The sequence below is a fragment of the Elephas maximus genome, chromosome 7 (genome assembly GCF_024166365.1).
Source record: "Elephas maximus indicus isolate mEleMax1 chromosome 7, mEleMax1 primary haplotype, whole genome shotgun sequence".
NCBI lineage: Eukaryota > Metazoa > Chordata > Mammalia > Proboscidea > Elephantidae > Elephas > Elephas maximus.
Window position 1 is genome coordinate 127,930,888 of NC_064825.1, and position 24,399 is coordinate 127,955,286.

At 49.4% G+C, this 24,399-nt stretch overlaps 1 protein-coding gene across 10 annotated transcripts; it reads right to left on the reverse strand.

The window, feature by feature from the left end:
* Positions 1–3,508: 3,508 nt before the first annotated feature.
* SF1 (splicing factor 1) lies at positions 3,509–17,693 on the reverse strand. 10 transcript variants are annotated; one of them, XM_049892390.1, is made up of 14 exons: positions 16,943–17,693; positions 15,427–15,555; positions 12,303–12,378; positions 9,147–9,299; positions 8,863–8,952; positions 8,315–8,498; positions 8,112–8,227; positions 7,903–8,010; positions 7,021–7,201; positions 6,488–6,761; positions 6,143–6,202; positions 5,838–6,017; positions 4,865–5,069; positions 3,509–4,430 (listed from the first exon to the last, which is right to left on the reverse strand). In XM_049892390.1, the coding sequence occupies exons 1-14, from the start codon at positions 17,280–17,282 to the stop codon at positions 4,301–4,303; spliced, it is 2,226 nt and encodes a 741-aa protein (XP_049748347.1). In that variant the 5' UTR covers positions 17,283–17,693; the 3' UTR covers positions 3,509–4,300. The 10 variants fall into 10 exon arrangements, with proteins under 10 accessions (XP_049748347.1, XP_049748352.1, XP_049748355.1 ...); XM_049892394.1 differs by having other exon boundaries at positions 4,295–4,430; positions 6,484–6,761; positions 16,943–17,201; XM_049892395.1 differs by lacking the exon at positions 4,865–5,069.
* Between the last annotated feature and the right edge of the window lie 6,706 nt (positions 17,694–24,399).

Here is a 24,399-nt window from a genome sequence, read left to right on the forward strand (position 1 = left end):
CAACTCATGGTGACCCCATGTGTTAAAGAGTAGAACTGAGCCCCGCCAGGTTTTCTTGGCTATGACCCTTACAGAAGCAGGCCACCAGGTCTTTCTTCCACAGCACGACTGGGTGGGTTCAAACCACCAACCTTTTGCAAACAGCTTGCTCCACCCAGAGACCTCTTGTATTTTCAAATGAGAGTATAAATCCCTCATCCAGTTGCTGCCTCCTAATCTTGTGGGAGCAGGCTAGATCCTGCTTTGTTCTTTGAGCAAATGAGCCCTAAGCACCTTGTGCTATTTCAAACCAGGCCTGGGCCTCCCAGGCAGGTGGTAGGAAGGATGAGGTGGAGGACTGGTTGTTCTGGTCTGAAGGCCAAGAAAGCAGGTCAGAGGCCTGGACAGCTGCCGGATGCTCTTGAGAGCCCCAGGCTTTGGAGAAGGCCAAGCTGCTCCTGAGGATTTCCTGAGCCACACTAGACCCAGCTCTGGCATCACCAGCTTGGTGTTGTGGCCAAACTGCAACTCCTACCTGGGACTGGATTCCCAGGCCCTGCTGTACCCCTAAGGAGCCCTGGTGGTGCTATGGTTCAGCACTCAGCTGCTAACCCAGAGTGGCGGTTTGGACTCCACTAGTCGCTCCATGGGAGAAGTCTGCCTCCGTAAAGATTACAGCCTTAGAAACCCTATGCGGCGGTTCTACTCTGTCCTGTAGGGGCGCTATGAGGCGGTATCTACTCAACAACGGGTTTGGTCTGCTCTACCCATGCCCCAAACAGCGTTACCTTGGTGCCTTGTTTAGAGATCAGGAAGAAAACACCAAAACATGCTGACACAGAGTAGGAATATGAAAAGCTTTACTTCGAAATAAAAATGTCAGTTTGTCCTTGCATTTAAAAAATGGAAACCCTGGTGGCAGTAGTTAAGAACTACGGCTGCTAACCAAAAGGCTGGCAGTTCGAATCCACCAGGTGCTCCTTGGAAATCCTATGGGGCGGTTCCACTCTGTCCTATAGGGTCACTGTGAGCCAGAACTGACTCGACAGTAATTGTTTTTTTTTCTTCTGGTATTTAAAAAACAAATGCTTGGCGCTCTCTGGTTCCTTCCACTTGGAGACTTGCAAGCTGGGCCCCTCCCCGGGCTGCACTGCTGTGGAGACCGCACCCCACCCTCTACCCACAAGCACCTCATCTCTGGGCTTGACCCAGCATCTGAAATTCAAAGTGTCCCACCCCTGTCCTTGGCCTGTACTCCCTCCATGGTGGGCTGCCGGGAGGACAGTTCAGGAGACTGGCACAGCAAACCTGCTCAAGCATCAGGGCTGCATGTCACACCTGGAGCTGCAGCACATTCCGGCCACGGCCTTCCTTCACTCGGACCCCTCTGGCCTACCACTAAGAACTGGTCCCACAGCCCATTCCCACGTCATCCTGCTTCCCAGTAATCCAAGCCTTTTCCGGCTGTTGGCCCCAAGGATCCACCTGCCCCCTTCCTGCTTATCCACAGTGTGCTTATGTTAAGACCCCTGCTCCGTGACTGCACTGGCATGCAGGTGTCTTCAATCTGTCTGTCCCACTACTTGATTTTCTCGTGGTTCAGCCTTTGTTGTGTTCCCACACTCAGCTCCCAGGCTCTCCCCCAGGGTTGATGCCACCCAGAACCCTCCCTTTGTTATGCAGGCCACAGCCCAGCACAATCAAACCTTGGGGGCTCAGGCTTACCTCCTTCTCCCCATTCCTGTCACCACCCCCCAGTGCGTGTGATTTCCCTTAGTAAGCCCTGAAAGCCCTTTCCCAACCTTGACTAACTTGGGTTGTTTACATCGGACTATGTTTCTAAACAGAAATCGCGCCTCCTTCTCTGGATAAATCTTGGGTGTCTCCGGCAGAGCGCCTGGCCAGTCTCAGTAACGGAGCCCAGTGCTGACCTTTCCCAAATGCATTCCTGTCGCCCAGGTTTGTGGGGGCGGGGAAACACTGCTGTAGCAGCACAAACTGAAGTGGGGGTGCCTGGCTTCCTTCCGCCCCGGGCGCCTTGAGTCAGGTGGGGAAGTGGTTCCCAGCTCCAACTCTGCCACAAAAGCAGGTGCCTGCTGCGGCCAAGTGCCCAGGCTTCCTGCTCTCTCCCATTTTGGGGCCTGGAGCAGCTTGGTCAAAGGCTGAGACTGATGCCTTCCTTCGTCAGCCACTTTGTTACTCCCTGAAACCTTAACAAAGGCTGACGGCAGGGAGCAAGCCCAGGAATAGTGCCGGCCCCAGGGGAGAGCCAGGGGAGATAGCTGGGCTGTGGTTAAGTCATTTATTGATTTTATTTCTAAAACCCACATAGCGCCACTTTGCCTCTTCCAGAGCTTCAAAGAGCTAATTAACCGCCCAATGAGCCCACTAGGGAAACTGAGCTTGTCGGGGAAGCAATGAGGTGAAGCCAAGGTCAAAGACGGTAGGTAGCCAGCCCTGTCCCTGCCCCCCGGTTAAAGACAAACGAAAAGATCCTTCCCCTCTGCCTTCTGGTTGACTGGAGTTTAGGGCTTGGTTGTGGGAACCCGCTGAACCGGCCTTGTTTCTGAGGCGTCCTCAGCCCATCAACCTATATATAGCAAAGCAGCACACGCATCCCGGCCAGGGCCCAGGCACCAGGCCCCACTCTGGGTAAACAGCAGTAGCCAGCCCTGGCTCAAGGATGGACAGCGGCCCAGTCCAGAGTTGTCCCCACTGGACAGATGCCAGGGGCAACAGAAGCCTGCCTGTCCCTCAACCTGCCTGAAGGAAGGAAAGGCAGCGGGAGACGAAGGGTTGCTAACATAGCTCTCCTCCCAGAGACCATGCCCCTCAGCGACAACAGGCAGAGGCAGGTGACACCTCACCACTACATGGAGATGAAACATGCATTTTTCTGGTGCCACAATGGGCCCTGTCCACTGCCCCAGACATGAACGAACAGCTTAAGGCCCTTTACAAAGAAGTGCTTACAAAGTACAAGGTGGGGCACTTTAGCTCACCCCCACCACTCCCCCAAGCCTGCAGCGTCGGCAGGCTGCAAGTCACCAGCGGAGAAAGAAAAAGCCACCTGGCGGTTTTAATTTTAGTTGCTCTGTGCCAACAGGCAGGATTAGTTGGCCTGACCTTTAGTGTCAAGGCTCCCCAGGCCCAGGGCCTCAGTAAGTGGCAGCTTCCAAGCACAGATCACAACTAGAGCTCATCAAAAGGGGGGGTCCAAGCCAGGGGGAGGCTTTCAAAAGGATGGAGGCCAGGGGATAGTAGGGGGGTGACCAGGGAAGGCTTAACTGGGTCCTTAGCTGCATTAACTAGTAAACAACGGGGAGCATGGGGCCGCCCACATACTCAGCTTCCATCACCGCAGCCACAACACAGGGAGGCAGGTGGCAGGCTTCCCTCACTACTGCTCCACAGCTCCCCCAGGGAGGGGAGAGAATGGAGCCAGGTGCTGAACACAAGCAAAGGTAATGCACTGCTGCTGCTGGTGGAAGGGATTCAAGAGAAAACGGAAAAAAAAAACAGACCCAGAAAACCACACTGCTCTTTTATTCAATGGAATATCCCCCTTTAACGCAGCGTTAAATCATACACCGAAAAAAAGCCCAGAGAAATTTCTGCAGATAAACCAGTGAAGAGAACGCGCATTATACATTATTGTCAACGTCATCACTCCATGAAGAGGGAAGGGGAAAAAAGGAAGCAGAATCAAGAACAAGAGGCTCAAACCCTTAGACACTGCAAAACATTCAGACGTTTGGGATAAAAATAAAATTTAAAATGAAGCCTTCCAGGAAGGAGAGGAATAAATGGAATCTGAGGCCACTTAGGTGGTCAGGAGACAGGAGAGAACATTGGGCTGGCAGGCTAGGCCGAGGTGGCTGCCCTACCTATTGCTGGCAGGGGTGCTGGGATGGATGTGGACCCCGGAACCTTGGAGAACAGCCCCCTTCTGCACTTTACGAGATGCTGCATCACAGTGGCAGATAAAAAGCCCCGAACTTATCAAAAACATCGCTGGGGTAGCATTGGCACCCTGAAAAACTTAGGACCAAAGGAACCCCATCATCACTAGGTGGACACTAATAGCCAGAGCCTGTGCCTAAAACCATTTGCTCCCCTCTCCTTGGAAAGGGAAGAACCGAGGAGTGGAGAGGAGAGGAGGGAAAGGAGCTGAATTGCAGCAGAAGACCGGGGAGAGCGTCTCCTTGGACGGAGTCTGAAGAAAGGAAGAGGTAAGGAAATAACAAAGAAAAAAGAAAAAAATTAATAACAATTTCACGATATGGAGCCAGCGTGTTCCGATTCCGTCCACAAAAATAACTCAGGCTGCTTTGCCGAACCATCCTGTCCACCAGGGGCGCTGCTGAGGCTGTCTGCCTGGAAGGGTCACCAATGGGCGCGGAAAGTCCTCACTCTCATGGCTCTGGCCATCGCCGCCGCGGGGAGGGATCCTGGCGGCCCGGTTTGGGGAGAGGCAAAGGGAGTTGGGTGAGGAGAGAAAGAAGACAAAGAAGACACTCGATGCTACGGGGCGCCAGGAGAGCCCAAGCTGGCGCCCCTGCTACCACCTGCCCGTTCCCAAGCGAGTCGTCGTCGCTTGGCCCAGCCCAGTGCGTGCACACACACACATGCGTGCACACACAATCACATGCGTGCGTCCCAATGTCTGGCTCCATATGGTGAGGTTCGGCGTGTGTTTAAACGAGACCAATTCTCTCTCTCTATAATATATATTTTCTTAAAAAAACAAGTCTAGTTCTGTGGTGGAGGCGGTGGGGGAGCTGGAGGCATCCCGAAGGGCGGCATGCCCGCCACCCCCATGCCCATCATGGTGACAAAGTTAGAAGGGTCCATGGGAGGCGGAGGAGGAGGGGGCGGGGCATACATCATGCCGGTGGAACCAGGCGGCGGAGGCGGCGGAGGGGGAGGGGCACCGGGCGGCAGAGGCGGCTGGACCCCGGGGGGCAGGGGCACCATAGTGGGGTTGCCTTGCATCTGAGGGGCTCCTGGAGAAGCTGCGGCAGCCGCCTGCTGCTGTTGCCATGGCGGGATGGACCCTGTGCCAGCGCTCGTGGTGGTAGTCGTCGTATCTGGGGTGGTAAAGAAGCCCAAGGTCACACGCGCGGGGGGCACACCGCGGCTCTCTGCGGCTGCTGCCTTGGGATGGGGGGCGAGGGCGTCTGCTCCTTGCTTGGCATGCGGTACGGTGGTGGGGGGCAGGCGGGCGGGCAGGGCTGTCCTGGTGATGGGAGTGGAGGGGTGGGCAGGACTACCCTGGGGTCAGCCTCAAGGTCTCTGGGGCTTAACAGAGTAAGCCCTTTGTCACCAATGCCCCAGGAAGGGCTGAGGGGAAGGTACCAGACACAAGAACCGGCTCTGACATCCCTCCGCCCAGCCGCCGCCGCCACCACCAAACGGCACAATCAACCTCAAGGCCACAGCTGCTCTCTTCCCCACTCCCTGGCCCGCCCAGCAGTCTCTCAGGCCCAGTCATAGCCCTCTCCTTGAGCATGCGTGCACCACCCCACCTGGCCAAGCACACAAGGCCCAGGCCAGCCTGCGGCTCGCCCAACCCAGCGAGAGCCTAGACTTCTGACACCCTACCTCTGACAGCAGGCTGTCCTCCAGGCACCCCACAAACCTTTCCCCAGACACAACCACACCAAACATCAGCTCTCCTCCCCAGAAAACCCCTCTGGGCCATGTGGCCCATTTCTGTTACACCCCTGCCCCCAGCAGAGACCAGAGCCTCGTCCCCAGATGTGTGTGTGTGTGTGTGTGTGAGCTGAGGTTCATGTGTTCCTCCCAGCCCCAACCCCATCCCACCCACCCCCACGAGCCCAACATACTCCACTCACTTTGCTGCCATGGCAAGGGGGTGCTGGAAGCCATACTGCTGCTGGGCGGAGGGGGTGGCGGAGGCTGCTGCTGCTGCTGTTGCCATGGGGGAAGAGGACCAGAGGGAGGGGGCGGGGGCTGCCCACTGGGAGGCGGCGGCGGCGGCGGCATCATGCCCATAGGCGGCGGCGGCATCATACCTGCACGGAGAGGCAAGCCAAAGGTTGAGTTCTCAGAGAAGATGAGCTTGGAACAGAACCCCCACTCACTCCCAGGCTGAAGGGAGGACCCAAAGGGGCCAAGAGAACAGCATCATCTCCATTACCTTTTCCTTGATGCAGGCGATAGACCCCAGAGCCCACAGGCGTACTTCCCAGGTACTGATCTTGATGGAAGGAAAGAGCAGGGACTTAGCAGGACATGTGAACTGGCCAGGAAAACACCCTACCACCAACTTATCCGAGAACCTTCCTAGAAGAGGTGGGCCCAGGCCTGCCTACACAGAAGTCACCCCTTGAACCAGAGTGGTAGCCTGCTCCTTCTGGAGCCAGGCCTCGGAAGTCAAGGAGACCCAGTGCACAACCCAGCCATGGCCAGCTGCTTCCAGCAACCTGATACGAACCCTTGCGTATCCCAGAGCCCCAAGGTTTCTGGTCTGACACTTACTTACCCATTGGAGGAGGGCCATGGTGCCCAGGTGGGTGGGGGCCCTGATTCATCGGTGGTGGCGGCGGCTGCATCCAAGGGGGCGGGGGTCCATTAGGGTTGTGCTGCATGGGATGTCCACCATGCCCACCTGTCAGGCTGGGTAATGGGTGTGGGAAGCTGTGGGGGCCACCTCCTGGTCCACCGGGACCACCTCCGTGCATGCCATGGTAGGGCCGACTTTCCGAAGGGCCAGAATTCATCCACGGTGGGCGACTCTGGGTGGTGGACATGAGAGACTATGTGAGGGCATTTCCCGCCAACGTCCCTGCCTGCTCCCCCTGGTGGCAACACTGTTCTTTCGGCTATGCCAAGGGACCAGAACACAGACAAGGTGTCCTCAAAGTGAGCGGTCCCCAAACTGGTTTGACATCCCGGAAGGACAATGTTGCCAGCCATGTCCATCACTCTGTTCCATCCAAGGCACTTGGTCATAGCTCCCAGTCTCTGAGGAAGAGAATGAGGAAGCCAGACCAAGAGAAGTAGCCCGAGGCTCACCGGTGGAGGTGGATTGTTGGCCGGAGCAGCAGGCCGAGGTGCACTGGCCAGGGGTGTGGCAGCAGGCCCAGAGGTGGAGCCCACAGATGCTGGGACAGGTGCTTCGCCCAGCTCAGCCATGAGGGACAAATATTCTTTATCCATACGTGCCTTATCCTGAGCTGACTGGGGGTCACCAGGCCTGCGGGCAGAGTGGGGAGAGAGAAATGGAAAAAACCAAATAAGAAACAAACTTATACCCAGGAAATTTACATACAGATGTTCTGAGAAAAATCAGTATCAGCCCATCATTCCTCTCTGAAACCTTACTGGGCAAGTCTCATCAGCTTTTCAGCTCAGTGCCCAGTTCTGCACCTGTGACTATAAGTACCTCTGCCACAGCAGAGACCCAAGGCTAAGAACCAAGGAGAGTAGCACCCGACCAGAGCCAGCCACATCAGCCAGGAAAGCACGTGTTCTCCCAACAACTGAGCTTCATCGCTACTTCTAGTCTGAGGGAAGAAAGACTATGCAACATTGGAGAAGCTGCCAGAACCCCCCAACAAGGCCTTACGTAGCTGCCACCCGAAACAGAAAAATGCTGACAGTAGGTGTTCAAAGGCCACCTAGTCTTCCTGGGCAAATACCAAGCAGCAACAACAGTTAATATTGAGCCCCACTGAAAACATTTATACCCTCAATGGAAACTTCCAACTTTCCTGGACTCAGATGAGCAGTAAAATAGGGGGGTTCTATGCAAAGCTGTTTCTAACTCTGGGCTTTAAATCATACCCTTACAGACCACATTCACAGAAAACAGGCTTTCTCGGGCCCACAAGATTAACAAATGATCAATGTGCTAAGGGCGGCCAGGCATACCATGGACGAGCTGCAGCCCCTCACCTCTGGAATTTGCAGTCTGAGGCAATGTGGCCAGCTCCTCCGCACTTGGTGCAAACTGTGGTATTGGTAATGCTGCGGCTCTCTGAGCTCTGCCAGGGTCTTAAGATCCTGTTCAGGGGGGAGAAAAAATCAACTCAAGGAACACACACGACCTAGCCTCTACCACGGCTCCTCAAGTTTCCCTGCCCTCCCCGAAACTGACCACATACCTGTTATCGTCTTCCCGGAGGGTCCCATTCAACCGTGCCAGCTCCCGAAGCTGCATCTTCCGTAGATCATTCTGGTCCTCAGGAGTCTCAATACCCTGCTTCAGGATGTTTCTTATCTGGTGAAGATGCAAAAGGTATAGTTACAGATGTGCTGGGGCCACCACCTGGATTCTGTAAGAAGCTTCATTTCCAGGTTGGCTCACCTGTTCTACTGCCTTCTTGACATTCTCCATGGTGTTGGCGGTGACCAGGGCATGAAGTGGCTCATCTTCCCCTGGCAACATCTGGCCATCTTTACGCCCAACCTTCCCTTCTTTCACAGAGCCTTTCCCCCGGATCATAATTTTCGCGTTGCACTCCTTCTCTATGTTCTTCAGGGTGTTCCCTCTATCAGCGACAGAAACCAAAGGGCAAAAAGCATTGAGCTACCAAACCTGACATGCAAGTTCAGTCCAGAGCACACAGGCTGGACATTGGTGAGAAACTACAAGTATAGAAAACAGAGTATTTTTCCACTCAACAAAAGCTTAGTGACCTCTAAGTTAAGGTCAGCAGAGCAATCCTGTGGATTTGACTTCTCCACAGTAAAATGGGGAAGTTACAGAGATTTTCTCACAGGAAGGCCTAACTCAGCCCAAGTGAAGTTCCTGTCAAATTCAGGCAAGTAAGCCAAGAGCATCAATTAGGCACAAAAGAAACAAGCCACAGAGGTTCTTAGAACGCTACATCCCACAGAGCAGTGGTTACTCACCTGGGTCCAATCAGCAGCCCCACAAAGTTGATTTCTGGATACTCATCTTGTGGAATCATTACTTTGTCGCTCACACGTGTTGCTGGAGGTCTGAAACAGACAAGGCTGTCAACTCCTGTGCAATGTCTGAGAGATGACACACATAACCAATAGCTCTTCTGGAACCAACTCTTGGCGCCACTTGTGATTAGGGGTGATTTGGGTAAGAGATGAAGAGTTGGTGCCAGAAGACCACACATAATCGGTACGTGTCCTCATCCCAGATGGCCCAGCCCTCTGCTTACTTGTAATCTGCAGGTGGTTTGAAATCAGGGTTGAGCGCAACCATCTCCGTGATGAGGTTATGCCGCTCCTCTTCGAGCTTTTTGCGCGTGCGGAACTCACGGGTGTTAAGCCTCTTCCCCTCACTATTGTAGATGGGCTCAGGGGAAGGGGACCTGTGGGAGACAGACCACCGTCACTGCTTGGCCCCCACTATTCTCTCATCCCCACACGGGCTATAGTAAGTCTTTCCCAGCCCTCTGTCTCTTAGACCCTAACACAAACTCTTCGGAGGAACCGACCATAACGTGTGCTACTCAAGATCGTGTGGAATGGAGAGATGGAGGCTGGCTTAGCATAACGGGGCTGAGAGGGGTGTGTGTGTGTGTGTGTGTGTTGCTTCTAACAGTGATGAGAGGAAAAAAGGTCTGATTTTGGGGGTAATCTTTGTACTGTAAATGGCAAGGACAGTATCATCCTCTGGAATCTTCTTGCCAAATACGGATTTTCTTTTATTTGAAAAAAAAAAAAAAAATTACATCGTTACAACTTTATGAGTCACGGAAACCCCAAGTCTAGGTCAAACGTTAACTTGTGGAGAGCTCACGCCCTATCAGGAAGAGTGTCTGTGCCCCTGACACATGAGAAGTATGAGCTCTTTGACCCAATGCAATTTGGACTCAAGGTTACTGTAGCTACTTGGCCCCCACAATGGAGAGAGATGGTGCAAGGCTTCGTCTCTGCTTTTCCTTCAATGGCCTGGCTGGCTGTGTCCAAGGCCCAGGAGTCAACCTGTTTTCTGGCTGTTCGAGGTTGGGGAGTCTAGGTAGAGAAAAACGTTAAAAGCTAAAGCAGCTTCTAAGAGAGGCTGCGAATGCAGATTTGGTCAAATACTTGTTTAGGGTCTGAACCTGCAAACAGCAAGGGAAAAACCTATTGTTTCTCCACCCTAGTTTACAAGTCCAGAAAGCAGATTTTCTCTCTCTCATTTTTTAAGGAGTGAAATGCTGTTGTTACAAGTAAAAAATAGTAACGATAAAATGGTCAGTTTACCACAGCTGGATTTTGGGGTGATAAAAAAAGAGAAGTTACACTCCTAGAGATCTGAGTTCACATTACAAAAAGGACCATAGCTTGATTTTCTGAATAAAAATTTAGTAGCAGCTGCAAGAAGGGAAGAGACCATGTGGATCAGGTTATTAAAAAAACATCCTGAAAGTTGTCAAGACTCCTACACCCTTGGTTTAGTTGAAAGAACCTTGCCTAGTTGGAGCAAGGACTGAACTCGGCTGCTCCCACTGTCTTCAGCCTAAAGGGAACCATGTCACACCACGTTACACACACGATGGAATAAAAGGTCAGGTTTGTTCATGGCTAATGACGGCTAAATGACACCTCCGCTTCTAGCATTTGTATAAACTGTTAGCACAATCCAATAATTGTGAAAAGCAAACATACCCCGGCTCATCAGACTACCATCTTACACGTTTAAATCTACAAGAAATTTTCAGACATTTTTAAACTGTGCAAGTTAAGCAACATCAAAATAGCATAAAATGGCTTAATTTTGAGAATACACCTTAGAAAATTATCTTATTTTATTAAAGTAAGAAACTCATGCATTTCCCTCCAACCTGGGCTCAAAACAAAACCAACCAGGCATTAGGGCCTCTTTCAAATTGAGTATGACAGACGAAAACTCCGCTGACTTCACTTCTAACGTGTCTCATGTTTCTAACGCCCACCCCATCACTGCCTAGAATTAAGCATTTCTGGCTGATCACCAAAACGAGTTTTACCAGTACAAAATTGGTCATTTAAAGGCTTTGTAACAATGCAACCTCTTGACAAATTATGAAAGTAAAAGACAATAACTAATATTCTAGAGATTAGATTAGCTAATATTCTAGAGATTAGGTTGGCCCAATTTCTTCACCTTGAATTAGCATTGTATTAGATCAACTAAATTCTAATCCCACCTCTCCAGGAAGCAAAGAAGGTTTGTTAAAAATTCAACCTTTTGAAGAATTGCCTGGTAACCTGTAGACATAGTATTAAACAGAAAAAGGCCAGAAAGGCGCTAAACAGTTGTAGTTTATAGCCTACGATGCAAATTTCTTAAGGAAAAAAAATCTTCAAATCAAAAAGAAATATAAACACAACACAGCCCTCCAACCATTATCTACAGGTGAAAAAATTAAAATTTAATAAGTAAAATTAAAGGTGAATATGGAGAAATCAGAAAGTTAATTTGTTGGTAAAGGGGCCGCAGAAAGATGCAAATATTTAACTTGCATCTGGAGCCATTCTGTCATCGTCCTGATTTAATGCACTAAACAAAAAGCCCAAAACTCTCCTCTTTAGTGTTTTCTGCTATGCGCATGCACTAGAAGAAACGTCACTAAGAGGTAGATTTAGTGCCCTTTTATTAAAAGACCAAATTTTACCTGTTCAAAGATCAACCAGCCAATAAAATCTGTTTTTTAAAAAATTCATGTCCCTCAGATAAACTTTCAACTTTTCAGAGGTGAAAGTACCTGTGAACTGAAGGTCATGACCACAGCCCCCTTAAAATGCAAGGGTTGGGTGCTTGCCTTCCCCAAACAGGTAAGAAAGCTCTGGCCTCTCCCAACCCCCCGCCCCCAGGCAATAGCCAAGGCTGAAAATTAACGGGCAGTGAAAGGAATTGGTTAGAAATCTCATCTGATTTTAAAACCATCAGCAGGAAGACTGCAGCAATGAGCTGACCAGGTAGAGTTTCTGGCCTGCTCAAATTCAGTGATGCTCAAAAATAGTCTTAATCCTGCATCTTGTACCTGTGAGAAAAGCTCTACACCCTGGGCTTTCAGCCAAGCAGGTACTGAAAAGGCAGGTTAACAGGCCACCTCACTGTCCCTACGGATAGGCAAATCAGGTTAAAACCTACACGCTTACCAATTGGAAACCAGTTGTCCATTTTCCTGTAGCTTTTTATTCTGCTAGTAATTAAGGTTCATTCCAACTTTCTAACTGTTGACTGCTATACGATATTGCTAATTAAAACCTATACCTTAAAATAGTCACAGTACCGGTCGTCTTACTAGAATTTTATCGAACTGACACAACATGTTGCCACCAGTAAAACGTATTGAGAAAAAGGTAAAAGCGTTACTGTCAGCTGGTTAAAACTGTTTCCCAACCTGTCCTCAGGGTTAGGGGGGATGCCCAGGTCTCCTGTGCGCAGTTTACGAGTCAGGTCTTCTATCTGCAGTTGCACTGGAAGAAACCAGGTTAGGAAAGAAAAAAAAAGGATGGAAAAAAGACAATGTTACCAAAAAACATCTCAAATCTCAACAACAAGCATGAAGAACTCGGAGACTTTGAAAGGGACGACTGATCAGTGAACACATTGAGGCAAAAACCCCCAACCACCTATCGGCAGGAGTCCATTTACATCTATAGGTATTTTTCACTTCAAAATGGTTATCACTTTAGGAGGCAAACAGTTTGTTGGAAGAGGGGTTAGCAGTAAAGACTATTCACTAAAGCTAACATCAAAGCAATTACTAGGAGGTGATTTACCTCGTCCTCCCCAAGGCTTGCTATACACCTGACACCCAGAACCAAAACCAGAGTTGCGACCACCAATACCCCGTTCCCACCAAGTTACTTTGAGGGCAAAAGTTACTTTTCTTCATTAAAATATTAAACTTGGCCTGAAATAAGACCCAATTACATGGGACAAAAAAAAAACAAAAAACAAAAAACCAGTTGAACAACGATCATTTTCATTAAAAAATTCTTCAACAAGACGTTTAATACCCATTTCAACCTCTTAACAAAAGTTTGTACGTGCTCTGTGCAACCAGACCCGTTCTAGTAAGGTTCTCCCCATTCCTGCTACTTTTTATTCACGTTAGATGACACACCATTTACCTTAATAAACCGGTAATCACATGGACACAAGAGTCTTTTTTAAACTTGCTGTTAAATATAAGGAGCGAAAGTGGGGTGCAGAGGCTGGAAAGTGTGGGTCAAGGAGAATGTACATGGCTCTCAGGCCTTGGCATGTGAGACTGTATGTGAGAGAGAGAGAGGAGGGTATCAGGAAAGCTGCCAGTGACTAGGGGAGCTGTTACACGGTTGATTTTCCGAGATAATGGCAACTGCTGAGCCAATCACCTTTCTTCAGCAAGCTGAATAACCACCTGTTTCTTACCTTCAGAGTACCTGAAAACTGAGCAGACATCTCTAACAAGGGCAGGCCTTACTGGGCTGGCTTAATATTGAGCTGGCCCCAAGACAGGACTAATGCGTGCCTAACCCCAGGCCCCCTCGTTTTAAATATATCTCACAGAACTACAACACACACCACTCAAGCTCTGAACAAATGGAGAATCTACTGATGTCAAGAGATGTTGGGAGCATTCTGAACAAGACAGTGTACACTGTAGGGACAGATGAATTAAAACATCCTTCCCCAAGCTCCTTCGTGCCAGAAACTTCCAATTTATCGTCGAGTATTAAGTTCAACAACTCAAGGTTACAGTCACCTTCATGGGGACGGGCGGTACTCTCGACTGTGGGGGTGTGGGATCTAATCTGAATAAACAGTTGGCATTAAAGAGAAATCAGGAAGTCCCCACGCTAATAACTTTAAGACAATTCCCTCTGCTGATGGTGTACAGCTCCCAGGGCTTCAAACCAGTCTCTTCCAGTTCGAACCCTGCCGAGCATTTGCATCTCCACCCCAGATATACTGAATCAGACTCTACTTTTTAACAAGATACCCAGGTTGATCCTTATGTATAATAAACTTTGAGAACCATGCTCTACTAGTGGTTCTCTGAATTGGTCCCTAACCAGCAATATTAGCATCGCCTGGGAACTCGTTAAAAGCGGAAATTCTCAGCAGGGTTTCCAGCTGAAACAAATAGGTTTGAAGCTTTTGTGTCTTCTGTTCTGTGGTTTTCAGGGAGCTGAGATCCACCCCAGCCTCTACTTGGCTTCTATCTACTTTGATGACAGCTATACATAGCCCCTGGAACTCAGTGCATTCGCTATACCTTCACAGGGAGGGAAGTGGACACATACAGGATGCGTTTTCCCCATTTTCTAAGCCTGCTCATGTTCTTGGGACATCCCTCCACTAGGGAACATTTTCAGTGGGGTTGTAAAGCCTAAATGGGTCTAACGTGAAACAGAAGGGGTTGGCGGGAGTAGAGGATCAGTGCGGAAAAAAGAAGTATTAGTAGCACTGTGAAAAGGAGAAAGACAGTTCCAATGCTTCGAAACTCTCGGCAATCTAAGAATTAAGGCCTTCAAGAATTACAACATTCCAGCCCTCAAGTTTTTTGTTTGTGAAGGCCACAGCCTCAAAGGTCTAGGAGGTCTTTAGGCTAATATTCCCCAAAGGGAATGTCTGTTTAGTTAGTAGAAATCACTTATCAAATGAACTTTTTTTGAAACAGCTGCACGGGTATGTAAAAGTAAAACCTGCGTTAAAAACCTTACATTTAAGAAAAAATAATTCTGAGATTAATTTTGATTCCAGTGTGGGCCAATGGCAGTCATGCTTAATTCTTGAAATTTCCCAACAGACCAGACCTTTTACCCTACACCTCATTCCATGTCCAAGCCGTATCCCTTTCCCAGCAGAATCCTTTAGTAGTAAATACAAGAGCCTTCATTTTAAGACAGCTCTCCAAGGACCAAACCAGAAAAGATGCTGAAGGGAAGGTTAAATTCAACAAAATGGTAAATAGGGGTGAACTGTAAACACACTTAAAGAACCACTTTTTTGTTTAAACTGAGCTTTATTTTTTTCTTTCAGAAAGTACCTATAAAAAAGTAAAACCACGTTTTAGGGGGAGGGAGGAATACAAAATTATGATGAAAGGCCATGCTGCGAAAAAGGCACTTTACTTGGGTGTACAATACCTGCAGTGTTCTCCACTGGGGCCATGTCCAGAGGCACCAGACACTCACCTCACCAACTGGCAAGGAAACTGAACAGCAGCTGAAAAGGATGGAGTGAGGTGGGGGATGGCCTGGACACTACGCTCACTCCTAAGTGGGCCCCTCTACCTTCCTGGCGCTCGTGGAGAACACTGTTGTTATCAACAAACCAAAACACTGAACTGCAAAAGCAGGACTCACTGAGCAAAAACTGGCAGGTTATGTTAAAGCCATAAAAGTACACCTCATCATACCTCTTGTCAAAAAAGAAACCACTAAAATCTCAAACTGCCAAAGGACAGAAATATTGTTCAGGATAAACAGTAACAACCTGAAAATGCGTTTAGATGCAGAACGTGTATTTACCTATATAAGCTCTTTCTTGTTCTCGAGTAAGTCCAGGAGGAATAACAGTAGGCATTCCTGGAATCACCGTCTTCTGTTCCATTGTGTCCTGGTTCCAGCGGCTCCTCTTCCGCTTCTTACTCGGGAAGTCTAAAGGCAGATAAAATCCATCAGATGCAAATACAAACTAGCACAGTAACTGCCAACAGGCAGCACAAGACACCTGTATTCCACAGAACCTCAGCAGATGGCGAAACTGAGGGCCCAACCTAAAACTTAAACATCACGGAATGTAAGACAAATGTCAGAGATCAGAGATTAAAACGAAACATATGGCTACTACAAGCGTAAGAGAAGCTGGGTCAGAGAAGTTAACGTTACACATTTATAACTTCCCTCTAAAGAAACTACTAACGTGTGTATATGAAATGACAAAACGTAGTACACAAAATCTCACGTAATTAAATTTAATACTAACAAAGTAAATAGCGTCTATACTACCTTGGCCGGAATGCCTCAGAAGCCCCAGGGGAGACAGGAGCAGAGTGAAGGACCACAGACAATCTGTAGAACAATGCTGGGGGAACTGCTGGCTCCTACCTCCACCCCGCACCAGTCACCTTTCTGAATGGAGCCGGGATACCCCTGAACTCATCACTACACACTACTGCGTGAAAAGCCCAATCCTTCAACACCACCACCTTACTCTCCATGCGTTTAGCCATGATCAGCATTCGGTGATCCCGGCCAGGTAGACACTTAAAGTCTGAACTCTTCAAAGATGTATGAGTTCACACCAACAAGGTATGTGAAAGCAGCTAAGCGGCCCTTCCCCGACAGAGAGGCAGAAACTCCCAACTGTTAGCACGCAGAAGTCGTTCTAGTTCCCCAAGGGTGCAAGCCAAGAGGGAAAGTCTTTAAAAACAACAGTAAAGTGGAGGCGGTGAGACTGAGCAAGCTCTAGGGTAAACGAAGGGAGATCAGAAAATAAAACAGGGAAGGCAGTGACCAGATTCCCCCCACCCCACCCCACAAAAAGGGACCAGGAAGGAACAGCCCCAACCATCAGGTGGAAACTCTCAACCTCTTTCATTCTTTGTACTGAAAACCTCGCCTTAAGGTGCAACTAGGGAGGCGATTCTGGGTATTCTTTTCCCTTTCAGACAACTTAGACCATCAAAAGGGCGGCCCAAGTCACGAGTTCACCCTTTCGCTCTCCTGTCCTCCCGGTCTACCCACCTGCCACCCTCTACACCCGGGCCACTCAACGCCTCCCCCTATGCCAGCGGACCGGAGAGCAAATAAGGGCCCCGGGCTTTGCAGCGGCGCCCCGAGGCCTGGCCGCCACACTGCGCCTGCGCACAGCAGACTGCCTCCCGCTCTTCCCCTCCCCCCGCGCGCGTGCGCGGTAGAGTCCCCGTGAACCAGGCCGCGCGCGCCCCTGCCGCGTGCAGCCGCCGCCGCCGCCGAAGCCGCGCGGCCCTCAGCCGGCCGGGCCCGTCGGCGCGACGCCGCTCGCGCGCTCGGCCCGACTCACCTCCTCCGCCGCCGGCCGGGCCTGGCTGCTGGTCCTGACGCGGCGGCTGGGGTGGCTGTGGCGGCGACACGCGCTGGTAGAGCGGCGGAGGGGGCGGCTGCGGCGGCGGGTTCGCGGAGCCCGGGGACGGCAGCGGCGGCCGGGGCAGTGGAGGGGGCGGCGGCGGTGGCGCCGCGAAGGGGAAGGCCGCGGTCAGGGCCCCCATCGCGCCCGCGGGCGGCGGCGGCGGCGGCCCGGGCACCAGTAGACCCGCCCCAGGCCCGAGGGCGGGCGGCGGCCCCGGCTCGAAGCTCCCTTTGGGCCCGGGGAGGCCCAGCTTACCCAGCGCTCCGGTCGCCATGGCGCCCCTGGGACCGGCACCGGCGGCTCCTTTTCCTTAGCGGCGGCGGCGGCGGCTTCTCCTTCGCCAATCTTCCGGGGGGGGGCCGGACTGCGCTGCCGCGGAGCCGTCCTCTCACGCGGCGGGCGGCGGCGGCGGCGGCGGCGCGAGACGCACAAAGAGGGAGGAGAGAGGGCGCCGCGGGGGCGGGCCGGGGGCGGCGGGGCCGGGGCCTCGATTGGACCGGGCCGAGGCTCGAGGGGTCGGGATCGGCGTCTTCCGATTGGCCGGTCCCTAGCCGTTGTCGATGCGCGCTGGGATTGGCCGAACCGTTAGGCCGAGGGAGGAAATGGCGGCGAAGCCTGGCGAGCTGGGGCTGTCGCTGCGCGCAGTTCGTTTGTTACTGCGCGGACTGAGCTCGGAGTCCAGGAAGGCGGGGAGGGGATGGGCAAACTCTATGACGTGGAAGAGGAGCGCTCTCTCATTGGCTGGAGTCCGTTGAGTCAGTCAATCTTGATGGCGTCGTAATGTCTTGGGATTGGCTGTCACTCGCTCGATTCTTTTTCTACTCTCCGGGGCGAAGTTTCGACCGGATGAACCAAGAGGTCGCGGCTGAGGAGCCCCAGCACCAACGAGTTTTAAGGCAGGAAGGAGGGGCAGGGAGTGCGCATGCGTAGATATGGCAAAGCCGCCTTTCCAGCCCTGTCGGCTGTGGACCCCTGGGTCCGGCGCTGAAGCTTTGGGTGACGTCATCCTCTATTCCCATGGTAACCCGGGCCCGTGGAGTGGCGGGGTGGGGGGGGCGACGCGCGCGCGCGCAGTAACCGGATCCGTTGTCGCTGCAGGTAAAAAGGGACTTCCTGTTTTCTTTGAAGGAGCCCTGGTGGCGCAGTGTTTAAGCGCTGGGTCGCTAACCGAAAGATTTGCGGTTGAAACCCACCAGGCGCTCTGCGGAAGAGTACAGACTTACAGCCTGGGAAGCCAGATGCGGCAATTCTACTGTGTTCTATAGCTAGGAGTCGGCATCGACTCTTCTCGGCAGTGGATTTGGTTTGGGTTTTCTTTGAAAAAACTAAAAAGTGCAAAAAAAAAAAAAAAAAAAGAAGCCAGCTACGGCATAGTCTTATTGAAGGATTAAAAATTATCTGAGCTAATGTGAGAACATAATCTTAAATAATCTTAAAAAAAATCTTAGGTGAATGATAATATGAAATTGTCAGTTCTAAAATTAACAAGAATAAATCGTTTCCATTAGAATCCCAACGGGGTTGGAAGGGATTTGGAGAAATTATCTTAAAAATCATATCCGAATGAAAATGGTGGAAAAAGGTGTAACAGAGGTTGAGGAAGAGCTCGCCTTTCCAGATAGGGTAGTATAAAGACACAATGACGAAAACCGTATATTGGCTGTAGGAAGGACAGATCGGTGGAGCAGAATCTGAGTAGAGTCCAGAAATAGATTCCCCATATGCAAGCACGAATACCAGAAAAGTGATGTTTCAATTCAGTAAAGAAAAAATGATTTAGTTATTAACCCATTGCCATTGAGTCAATTCCAATTCATAGCAACGCTATAGGACAGAGTTACAACTGCCCCATAGGGTTTCCAAGGACCAGCTGGTGTAGCAGCCGAGCTGTGCCACCAAGACTCCTTAGATGGTACCAAAACCAACCAAACCTAGTGCCATCGAGTCGATTCTGACTCATAGCGACCCTATAGGACAGAGCAGAACTGCCCCATAGAGTTTCCAAGGAGCACCTGGTGGACCCTTTGGTTAGCAGCTGTAGCACTTAACCACTACACCACCAGGGTTTCCCCTTAGATGGTACAGAGTCTTAAATATAAATAAACATTCAGATTACAATTTAGGAGACAATAGGGTAATCTAGGGGTTGAGAGAATTTAGGAAGACAGGAAACTCAAACTATTTATAAAAGGTATGCTTGATTACAAAAAAATTTCCTGTGATAAAAGAGAACAGAAATGATAGGTTAGTAAAGCTATTTGGCACATATATGGCAGATAAAGGGCTAATGTCTATAATAAACAATTCTTTAATTAGCAAAAAAGACAAAAACAATAGAAAAATGAGCAAAGAATATGAACAGACAAGTTCCCAGAGCTAATCCAAATAGCCAAGAAGCATGAAAGGTGCACAGTCTCCCTAAGAAAATGCCAATTAAAATGGTACAGGAATCTCCATATATAACCATCAAAATGGCAAAATATGTAAATATTAGCACCTACTGTGAATTTCTTTTTTGGAAAGCATTCTGTTGAATGAGATGAGTATTATCTCTACAGATGAGAAAACTGAGGCACAGAGAGCTTTAAGAGACTAGCCCAAGATTACAAAGTCATATAGTTTCTATTTGCCTGAGACTCCTGAGTTGGACGGAAGAGGATTTGAATCCAAACTGTGCCACTTTCTGATTTTAAGGAGTGTTGAGCAAGTGCTTCCCAGTTTTGAGGCAAGTTGGGAGTCAGCCTCAGATATCCATCAGCTGGCAACTAGGGGAGTCATTTCATCTCTCCGTACCTCAGTTACTTCTGCAGAATATAGATGATGGCATTGCGCTGCAGGGTACTGTGTAGATTCCATGAGATCGGAGAACACAGTTGATTTTAACGTGGTATCTGCTGAGCTGCAGGGGCCAGAGCTGCACACAGATTTCAGACATAGATGCTCCCTGGCTTTATACAAGGGTGAGAAGTTTCAGCCTTTTCCTCCTAATCCCTGGCATTTTCTGTGTCTTAACTCTATACTTGATAGCTCAGAACCCCCAGGCCCTGGGCAAGATACAGCTGGCCAAGCCTGTAAGGAGTGAATCCCCTGTCCAACTTTTGGAGAGCCCTGCATGTGATCCCATATCCCAATTAGGAGTAATGATATCTACCATGGAATGAGAACCCACATCCAAAAACAGACCAAACCTGTTGCCCTCAAGTTGATTCTAACTCATAGTGACCCTACAGGACAGAGTAGAACCGCCCCGTAGGGTTTTCAAGGAGCAGCTGGTAGATTCAAACTGCAGACCTTCTGATTAGCAGCCAAGCTCTTAACCACTGCACCACCAGGACCCACATACTTCCCATAATTTTTCTTTTCTGGAAAACCATGTTTACTTATAGCTTCCAATCTGAACCGGGCGGGGGGGGGGGGGGGAGATGGGTAGTAGAATTTGTGACTTAGGTACAAATTAGAAAAACAGAGCAATAGATGTGTGCAAATCACGTATCTGATAAAGGACTTGTATCTAGAATACATAAAGGACTCTGAAAACTCAGTAAAAGAACAAACAACCCTATCTTTTAAAAGGGGCAAAAGATTCGAACAGAAACCTCACCAAAGGATGGTAAATAAGTACAAAAGATTCTCAATATCATTAGTCATTAGGGAAATTCAAATGAAAAACACTATGCAACAGATCAAAATATCAGATAGGAAACTTAGGGGCAGGAGGTTTATGTTAATAGAGGAGGAACAACTCAGAAAAGGAGGGTGAGAACGGTTGCACAACTCCAAGCATGCAATCAATGTCACTGAATTGTACATGTAGAAACTGTCGAGTTGGTATACGTTCTGATGTGTATATTCTCAACAACAAAAATAAAATATATATTAAAAAAAACCACTCTACAGCACCACTACACACCCATTTGAATGGTTAGAATTAAGACGGCACTGGGTTTACTGGGTATGAAATGTCAGCAAAGGTGTGGCGTAACGAACTCTCCTACGCTGTGGGGAGGAATGTAAAGTGGTACAACCACCTTGGAAAGCAGTTTGGAAGTTTCTTAAAAGGTTACCACCTACCATATGACCCAGCCATTCCTCTCCAAAGTATTTTCCCAAGAGAAATGAAAGTATATATAGCCGCAAAAGACTTTATGCGTGTTCACAGCAGCCTCATTTCTAGTAGTACAAAACTGGCAGCAATCCAAATGCCCATCAGCCAACTGTGAGACATCCATGCAACGGAATACTACTTGACAATAAGAAGGAGTGAACTATTGATACTTGCAATAACACGGATAAATCTCAAAATAATTATGCTAAGTGAAAGAGGCCAAACAAAAAGAATACATGCACTATGATTCCATTGATACAAATGCTGGAAAATGCAAATGAACGTGCAGTGACAGAAGATGGGGTGGCCAGGAGGGGTAGGAGGAAGTGATTACCAAAGGGCACGAGGGAACCTTCGAAAGTGATGATGGAAATGTTCATTATCTTGACTGTGGCAATGGTTTCATGAGTGTATACCTACATCAAAACTCATCAAATAGTACATTTTATTGTATGTCAGTTATACCTTGATAAAGCTGCTTATTAAAAAATAATAGAAGAAGGCAACTACAGAGAGAGGATTCTGTTCACAGTTTGGGAAAGAACACAGGTATGATTTCTCTCCACTTAAGTCATCATCTAGGAAAGGATTGTCTTAGGTTGTTTTGGTTTTTAGCCATTGAAGGGTTTCACTGAGTAATTATTTTTGAATATTTTATTACATTTTTTTACACAATATTTGTTACCCACAAAAGGATGCACCTATGTAAGTTAGGAACTGAGTTGTAAATTCGGCACCCGTGAAGCTACCACCCAAGCTGAGTACCAAGCCCCCTTGGAGGGACCACCGTCTGGAATTTGTGCTTTCCTTCCCTTGGTTTTTGAATCGAGTTGCGCTTGTAGCATCAAACAATACATGGTTGGTTTTGCTTGCTTTTGCCCTGTATAAGGTGCTCTCATACCGTGTGCAGTTTTATGAGATTTGCTGTTTTAATTCATTGTTACATATGTAGGATTCATCCCTGTTGTTGCATTATGTATATTATTTCCAGTCCCCTCAACAGCCCTGCAGGTAGGTTTACAATATATTAAAAAGCAAACAAACAAAACCAAACCTGTTGCTGTCAAATCACTTCTGACTTATGGGGAACCCACGCATTACAAAGTAGAACTGCTCTATAGGGCTTTCTTGGCTGTAATCTTTATGGAAGCAGATTGCCAGGCCTTTCTTCCACAGTGCCAATGGGTGAGTTTGAACCACCAACCTCCAGGTTAGTGTTGTGTGCGGTCAAGTCAATTCTGACCCTTAATGACCATGTGTAACAGAGTAGAAGTGCCCTAGAGGGTTTCCTAGGCACTACTGTTTATGGGAAAAGACTGCCAGGTGTTTTCTCCAGCAGAGCAGGTGGTGGGTTTGAACTGAAGACCTTCCGGTTGCACCTAACCGTCGTGCCACCAGGGTTCCTCAGTCAAGCATAAACTGCGTGTGCCACCCAGGGATCTTGGGATCTTAGAGATCTTAGGATACGGTATACCTGGGGAGAACAAAGCTCAGCAAGATGGGGTGGCTACCGAAGTCCAGGGGCCTTACTCCAGGCTTCCTCTTCAGCACTACATCGTGTTTACTCCTTCACAGGGAAAGCCAACTGGGTCCTGAAAAAAGGAGCTCTGGTGGCACAGTGGTTAAGTGCTCGGCTGCTAACCCAAATGTTGGCAGTTTGAACCTATGAGCCGCTCTAAGGGAGAAAGATGTGACGGTTTGCTTCCTTAAAGATTACAGCCTTGGAAACCCTATGAATTCCACTCTACTCAATAGGGTCACTAGGAGCGGAAATCGACTCTACAGCAGTGGGTTATGGGTCCCAGGTGGTGACCAGGTGCTGGACATGCTACAGCGAACACAGCAAGCCCTTCGATGTCCAGAAGAGCACGTTCTGAGTGTCACGCTCCCTTGGCCCTCACACCTGGAAGGCTGTGTTTAACGGGCAAATTACCCAAACGTCCTGGGGATCTCGGGTGCCCTGCGCCTCCTGCTTTCCCACAGGAATGCTGATGGGACTCATCCCCGAAGCTCCCCCCCCAGGAGGCAACTTGACACCAACTATCACGGTGACAAACACAGCCTCCTAGGACCCAGCAATGACACTTCAGGATGTCTCCTGCAGAAACACCGGAATATGTACAGAGTGACGCTGGCATAGGAATCTTTAAGGCAGCGTCTTTGGTCATATCAAAAAAATACTGGAAACAACCATTTCCATCTATAGGGATCTACTTAAAGTTAATATTAATTGGGAAACCCATACAATGGAACACCCTGTAGCTCCTGAAAAAAATCCAGGGGGGAAGTGCTGATGATAGATCTCCAGGGCAAATATGAAAAGGGCCAGCGAGGACAGAACAGTGTGTGGACTATGTTACCATATGTACCCAACGGGGAAAGGTAGGCATGAAACATACCAGATTGCTCAAACATGCATACATACCTTAGAAGGGCTTCCGAGTGTCTGGGAGGGGTGCTGGGGACGGGGGTGAGAAGGAGACTCTTATTGTATCTCCTTTGAGGGTGGTGAAAACAGACAGCCTTCACCAGTTTCCTTGTACCTCTTTTGTATTAGAAAAGAAATTGTATGCTGGGCAAACACTACTTATTAAAAAAAATACACAAAACAGAAACAATGTTAGTATTCTTGGCCCTTCTTTCGCTCCTTACCTGTCTTTGCTGGAAACAAACATTTTATCAGGGGCGCTTGCTTTTCGCATGTCCCCCTCCTTTGGCATATTCCACCCTGAGACCCCGATCCTCTTCAGACTCTGAATGTGGTATTTCAGGATGGGGGTGTCTGAGGGCTGGGACGACCTGCCACAAGGTGGCGTTGTGTGCTGCCTGCTGCTCTGTGGATGCAGTCCCCAGGATACCTGTGACCAGGGTCTCTGCTGAGTGGGGGCTCTGTCCCTGAACTCCACAACTTAATCCTGCACCACTTCCTGGAAACCTGGGAGTTAGGAATTCACTTTGTACCCCTGTCACCCCACTGTTCGGCCCATCAAATTTCTTCCAGGTAGGCGCAAACCTTCAGGACTTGGAAGGGGCCTCTCACTCTTCTTCGGGCCTCTCGGGGAACATGGATGACTGGCACACAGGAGATGCGGCCCCTCCCCTGGTCTGGCTCCCCATCTCAGCCAAGAAGCCCTCCCAGACTTAAGTCACACCAGTTGGGGCTCTGTTGAAGGGTGGCCAAGGGGATAATGTGACAACCATGGTGCCACCAAGTCTCTTCACATGAGCTGCCATGTCCCCACCACCCACCCACTCATCCTTTCAGTCATTCAGCAAATCTTTCCTG

Bases quoted from the DNA above. Each gene is read 5' to 3' on its own strand.
- SF1 (XM_049892389.1), bottom strand. From the start codon at position 17,282: ATGGCGACCGGAGCGCTGGGTAAGCTGGGCCTCCCCGGGCCCAAAGGG. The intron at 6,018-6,142 runs GTAATGGAGATG...CTCTCCGTGCAG, and splicing joins TCGCCTGCATCAAGGAAAAG to GTATGATGCCGCCGCCGCCT. The intron at 5,070-5,837 runs GTGAGTGGAGTA...TTACCACCCCAG, and splicing joins CCCCTTGCCATGGCAGCAAA to ATACGACGACTACCACCACG.